The sequence below is a fragment of the Dufourea novaeangliae genome, unplaced genomic scaffold (assembly GCF_001272555.1).
Source record: "Dufourea novaeangliae isolate 0120121106 unplaced genomic scaffold, ASM127255v1 scaffold14, whole genome shotgun sequence".
In the NCBI taxonomy this organism is placed as follows: Eukaryota; Metazoa; Arthropoda; class Insecta; order Hymenoptera; family Halictidae; genus Dufourea; species Dufourea novaeangliae.
In genome coordinates, this window is record NW_015373890.1 from 1,355,215 (window position 1) to 1,361,214 (window position 6,000).

A 6,000-nucleotide genomic window follows, 5' to 3' on the forward strand; every position below is an offset into this window, starting at 1 on the left:
TGTCATTAACTGTTTGTATACCCCTTCGAGATCACTTTCTCCGTAACCAAGCCAGAGATCTGTCGACGAGAACCGAGGCAGAGTGTACACAAAGAACGGAGGATTACTTTCGGAGGAGGGAGAAAAAAAAACAGCGACTGAGGGTCAATATCCCGATCAAGGTGCTTCGACGTAGATCGTATGAAAATATGATTGGCATACATGCATATGTAACACCTTACGCCTACTGTTACATCATCTGTGGCATGTGTTCTCAGCAACACATGCAGTGCTAGCAACCGTAGAACGAAGGTCACCGAGTAGTCGACGCGACAATGACCTTTCTTCGCTGTCGTGCTAAACTTTTACTACAGAATTGATTTCGCGAATTGTTTACGATGACAATGCGTAGATTATTCGCACGATTACGGCATTGTTGCAGAAGACTTAACAGAAGTTGCGAGAGCGTATAGAAAAAGCGTCGCAAGTGACGTCTGATCGAACGCAATTCGTACTTGTTATTTATAAATGCGGGTAGTATATTCCCATACTACTTTCTTATAATCTGTTGACTGCGTTTCTCATGAATGACTCTAATAATGTAATTCAATTTACATTTTCCTCCTATATATCACACATTAGCGATCATTACGTCGGCTACGTCGTGCAATATAGTGGTGGACAAACAAAAAATATGTAATATTCAGATTTCTACACGTTAATGACTTTGCATTAGACTGTAATTACCATTCTCGCTGAGATGGTGATATAATCTTTCCGGAGTTAATTTATTTTCTGCGAGAGATATTCGTTTACTAATAGAAAATACAATGAAAGCGGAAATAAATTTAAAGATTCTTCCGTAACAACACCGGAAATTATCCTCGACACATCTATGTTAAAAATACAACAAAAACAAGCTACGTTTAAACGCATAAGTTTACTGAACTGTACAATTAATTGGTTGTCACTCCAAAATTTTCTTCTACTCCGTCAAATTATACCTCTTTTTGAGAACACGTTTATCGTTTAAACTTTCCCATGGCCACCGCTATATGCGATCGCAAAGCATGTCCTCGTAATACAGAAAATAAAACGTTTCATATCTATTGTATACTGTCACAAAAAGCACGTGTACACTTCGGAGCGAAAACAAAAGAAGAAATGCTTCGAAGTGCATCGAAACATCGTGTCGCAATAAAAAAGAATAATAAATTTGCGTTTTACAACAGAAAAAAAAACAAACAAATATATCGACATACAAGTATCGTTATGGTCTCTCGTACCTTCGAAACCCTGGACGGATACATTCGGTTAACGTGAGTTTAACAGAATGACCAGGGATCGATTTCAGCACGAAAACATCCCTCCGAAGAAACGGAGTTTTGATAAGAGCATAGGAGAGCCGGCGGCCGAAGACTTCTTAGCGTCTATAGAACGCGTTTACGGGAACACGGGTGGACTGCTACATTATCTGGCCGTGGTCTTTCTTTCCGAATAAATTCGTGGGTCACGATATATAAAAACGTCGAACTGGTCCCGATGATAATCCGCGGAGACAGCGAGCATCGCGACAACGCCTCGTCTCGCGTGATAACGCGATGGAAATTATCGACCCCGGTTCGCCGACGGGGGTTTGTTTTGAACGTGCATCCTCGGCGCACGGCCGTCGCCAATAACGACGATGGAACGGGGCCTTTTCAACGGAACGACGGTGGCGACTGCGTCGTCGACGATTCCGAATCGTCGATGAAACACGATGGGCGGCACACACACGGCGTACCCGAGATAACAGGTTGCTGCCGAAACACGGGCCACGATATCGGAAGAGAGCTTTAGGCGGTTCGTGCGTTTCGTATTATACGAGATACGGTCGCGCGGCGGACACGAGACATTCTCTCTCCTACGAGAGCGCGCGCATCGCCCATTGTTTCGACGCGGTGGCGGCGGTGATACGGGTAAAAGCGACCGGATAAATGGCGACTTTCCCCCCTCCGCGCTATCGCGGCGGCCGCCTCACGGATTGTAAATCTTCTCGCGCGACACTACGAAACGCACGCGTTCTCAACTAGCACCCGCGTACGAGCCAACGTACGCGTTTCGGAGTAACAAGAGGGGAGTGGGGGGGATAGAGAAAAACGACAACGGCGGCGCCGACAAGAAAAAAAATATACACATCGAACCCGGAACGCTGGTCGTTCAATCGAGAACCAAACACGCACCGCTTACTATCAGGATATGACGCGTGTATACTACTCACCCTGTGACCGGATTCCTCGAGTCGCTGCCTTTTGGAGTGTGGTCCGTCTCCGTTGAACGCCATCCTGGGTGTTTCGGCACCGGGCGAATTACTTTTTAAAGCGGGACACTCGGTGCTATAACGACACGTCCGTGTGTATACCGCGCGGCTCTCTACCGTGTCGACGATCTCGTGCGCGGGCGGGGGAGGGGGGGAGGAAGGAGAAAATAATCGGTAGGACACGACGCGAACGCGACGAGAACAGACAAACGCGCTAGAGCGGCTTAAGGGAAACTGGATCTCGATGTTGCTGGAGAGGAACGTCTCTGCCTCTGGCGAGGTAGCCGGCTACTGCAGCGCTACCTACCGACGCCACCGCTCGAATACCGACGAATCCTTAGGGCGGAATCGCGCGCACGCGCCTCCATCGTTCGATTCAATCCGTGATTGGTTCGCGTCCCACTAGTCGTGTAATCCGTATGAATCGCGTATTTGATATTAACTATATACTTACAATGCGTCGAAATGGTTTGAATATGCTGTGTGTCGTGTTGTTTTGTGAGATTTCGAAAAATCGTGGCATTCGTGCGCAGGAAAAGAAATTCAAATAAACTGTTTCTCAATAATTGTAATTAAATCGTATTGTCCAATCAAAGGCACAGTCTTATCTGGGGGACTTTGTTTCGTGGACGCGGGAACTGCGATTGCAGGAGTGTCTTCCGTAGTAATCGGTCGAGTTCGAAGGAGTGGTTCATTGAAAAGTAATTTAAAGGTGATAAATTGATCAATTATTCTTTTTAGATATTAATACTAAATTTCGCGGTGATAGTCTACTATCGAAAACGGGTTTTAATGTCGGTGATAAATTCTTTTCAGACAGAAACAGGAATCTATCGAGCAGTACGATCGTCTCCACTAACGGCGCCAACATCATCCGTAAGGATCCAAATACTATGACTTCTTTCCAGCGATTTAAATAGGCATTAATATCTGGACTATTGATGTCAGAGTCTTCTGGTTGCAGGTAAGTATCCAAATATGACGTCGCTGCGTCACAGTACCTAAAATATTAATATATATTTACTTGTATTTTTTGTACTTGTAACTGTCAAACATTCAAATGGTTGTTCTATAACGGAAAATACTCAACTGTTGAAATGTCATGCCTTTCCTTACTTTGACATTTCTCAATTGACTATGTCGCAATTTTTCACTTTTCTTTATTAAAATAGTTTCTAAAGCTGCTCTATAAGTATGAACCTAAAAATAATTCATTTAACAACATGCTCAAATGCATATACATATAGACCTACTGCTTCACTTAACTATTAAATCTTCATAATTCCCTGTCTTCAATTTATCACAGTACTTTTCAATGGCATGACATGCCACTTCTAATGATGTATAACTTAATGTATGATTTTTACATGATCTGAGATATTTACTAAGTGGATAACCATTTAATTCATTCAATTGTGATCTAAAAATTAATTAGTACACGTAGTATAGTGAAATTGTTAGAAATAATTCATATAAAAATCATACAAACTTTAAAGATAATTTCATGTAACAACATCCTACGATACAAATAAATTTGGCTTCGCATCTGGAAGAATAAAGTTTTAGCAGTAAAGGAGCCAAGTCTCCACACGAATGAAGTCCTATAAGACCAAATTTAGCATCTGTTTTACATAAGTTGAACCCATTCTGAAATAAATTTTGTAAATGTCCAACTAATTCTGATTCTACCAAATTTGATGATTCTAATTTAGCTGTATAATGCTGTGGGACTTTCTCGCAGAAATGGAGTAGATGCTTTTTTGCAGACATTAATAATTCTTGATCCCATTTCCTACAATGAATATAATATTAAATATGAACTGCAATATTAACTTTAAACAGTAAAGGCATTACCTAGCTTGTTGCAACAGTGTAGAATCTTGTTCAATGCAAGTAACACATAAACCATGTTGAAATGCTAAGGTACGAGCCAAATGACCCATACCAGCCCCAATATCAACAATACATTTACAGTTAGACTCATAAGCACAGTCAGCACATACCTATAAACACTCAAGATGTATTAAAACGTAATCATTTATGCCAAAAAAAAAATAAAATTACGTGAGCTAATTCTTGTATTTCGTATCTCTTTTTCTTTTTTATATGCTTTGAGAATAAATTAGTAAATTTTCTATCTTGAGAATTTGATTTATCAAGTACTTCTGATTTGGTACTTTGAAATTTTTTATTAGTCTCTTCCTTATTTCTTTTTGTACTGTCCAATTTGCAAGATATTATACTTGCTGGGTCTCCATGGTCTCTATTTATTTTTAGACTATTAGTCACTTGACGAAGTGCAAGTAAAGATAAGGGCCATACTTGCGTGCTACAATATTATTAAACAAATATAATGCAATGTGCAAAAGATAAGTTTAAACGGTGTAGTAACGTCACTCACCACGAGATGTCTCCCGACAGCCATTTCCCAAACTCTCGAGGAGATACATCGTGTAGAGCAAATCTCCAACTTTCTGGCAATTTATCCCATAATTTTTCTTGAAAAAAGTCCTAAGACAAAACAATTCTCTTTATTATTGCTCAAAATCATTACTTACAAAAATGGTCAACATTAATTATGTATTAATATTAGACGCATCTGTGGATGCATCGAAATATTACGAACGAGTACAGCAGCAACAGTTCGATATGAAAGACGTCTAAAAAATTTATTTTATATTACATACCACGACATAAGAGTTCAATAGCCAACCGTATACGTCTAAAACACAAAATACATTGTCGATCGTTAGACGAATATTGGTGCAGACTCTGCATGTGCACTGAATCTCTACAGATGCGGCCATCGTTGTTACGGAATGGCCGGGAAAATTTAAGTTATCTATCCACGTGGTTTCGACTCCGTTCTGAATTTACAGAAACCAGGATAAATAATTTTTCTCATCTGTTCACGTACATTAGATATTATTATAAATTAAATATTTCCAGTATAATATTATTCAAGTATCATGCCACACAAGATTTCAAAATCTACTCTCTACGATGGAAATAGAAAGTGCAGTAGACATAACGTCGATTAAAGATACTTTTTGTTTAACACTGTGTACGCTATCCAATTATATAACGCGGTTATGTGCATATGTCAATACAATAATGTTTGCCTCGAAGGAAAGTTAAGACCGAAGGAAAGAACATTGAAGTGCCAGTTGCAAAATCCAACAACTTCATGGATACGGTTTCTTAACACGAAATCTTTGAAGGACTATCGCATAAAAAGAACAATTGGCTCAATCAGATGAGATTTTTCCTACAAAATGTTTGGTATCCTTAATATATGTTACCCAAGGTCATATAATACGGCCATCTTCCGGCGTTTCAACACAAAGGATCAGGGAAAATCAGAAGCGTTTGCTTGCTTTATTTATTAATTATAAGATCGGATGCTATTCTCGCCGTGTCCCACTTTACGGCACTTTCACTCTTCAACAGTTACGTTATTGCTCATGAGCGCACTGCTCTCGGGGAACTATATACCTACAAACTGTATGTCCATAGAAGGAGAACCGTATCATCTGCTGCTCTATGTCTCGGACTTTCATGAGAACTGGGCGATTGAAATTCGTGCAATCTAGTCTGAAGCGTTTGTTTCACAGACTGCTTTCGTAATTATTGCTAAAGGCTATAATATAACTGTCTTTTTACACCTATTTCGTTTATCCACCCTTGGCCGTAGCAAGCTCAACAATTAACTGCACATTATA

General features: G+C 40.1%; 2 protein-coding genes across 4 annotated transcripts in view; both read right to left on the reverse strand.

Moving 5' to 3' along the window:
- The window catches only part of LOC107187372 (heterogeneous nuclear ribonucleoprotein L), a 181,175-nt gene extending 178,679 nt beyond the window's left edge, over positions 1 to 2,496 (reverse strand). For all 3 annotated transcript variants that reach the window (XM_015575471.1, XM_015575464.1, XM_015575456.1), the window contains exon 1: positions 2,240 to 2,496. In XM_015575471.1, coding sequence (XP_015430957.1) covers positions 2,240 to 2,302 — 63 coding nt within the window. In that variant the 5' untranslated portion in view covers positions 2,303 to 2,496. The remainder of the gene's footprint in view (positions 1 to 2,239) is intronic.
- Positions 2,497 to 3,002: 506 nt separating this feature from the next.
- LOC107187138 (protein RRNAD1-like) lies at positions 3,003 to 5,085 on the reverse strand. Its single transcript, XM_015575150.1, has 8 exons — positions 4,966 to 5,085; positions 4,680 to 4,789; positions 4,343 to 4,607; positions 4,133 to 4,281; positions 3,768 to 4,070; positions 3,545 to 3,698; positions 3,369 to 3,478; positions 3,003 to 3,279 (listed from the first exon to the last, which is right to left on the reverse strand). The coding sequence occupies exons 1-8, from the start codon at positions 5,083 to 5,085 to the stop codon at positions 3,003 to 3,005; spliced, it is 1,488 nt and encodes a 495-aa protein (XP_015430636.1).
- Between the last annotated feature and the right edge of the window lie 915 nt (positions 5,086 to 6,000).

Bases quoted from the DNA above. Each gene is read 5' to 3' on its own strand.
- LOC107187138 (XM_015575150.1), bottom strand. From the start codon at position 5,085: ATGGCCGCATCTGTAGAGATTCAGTGCACATGCAGAGTCTGCACCAAT. The intron at 3,699-3,767 runs GTTTGTATGATT...ATTAATTTTTAG, and splicing joins TACATGAAATTATCTTTAAA to ATCACAATTGAATGAATTAA. The intron at 3,280-3,368 runs GTTGAGTATTTT...TTAATATTTTAG, and splicing joins AAAGGCATGACATTTCAACA to GTACTGTGACGCAGCGACGT.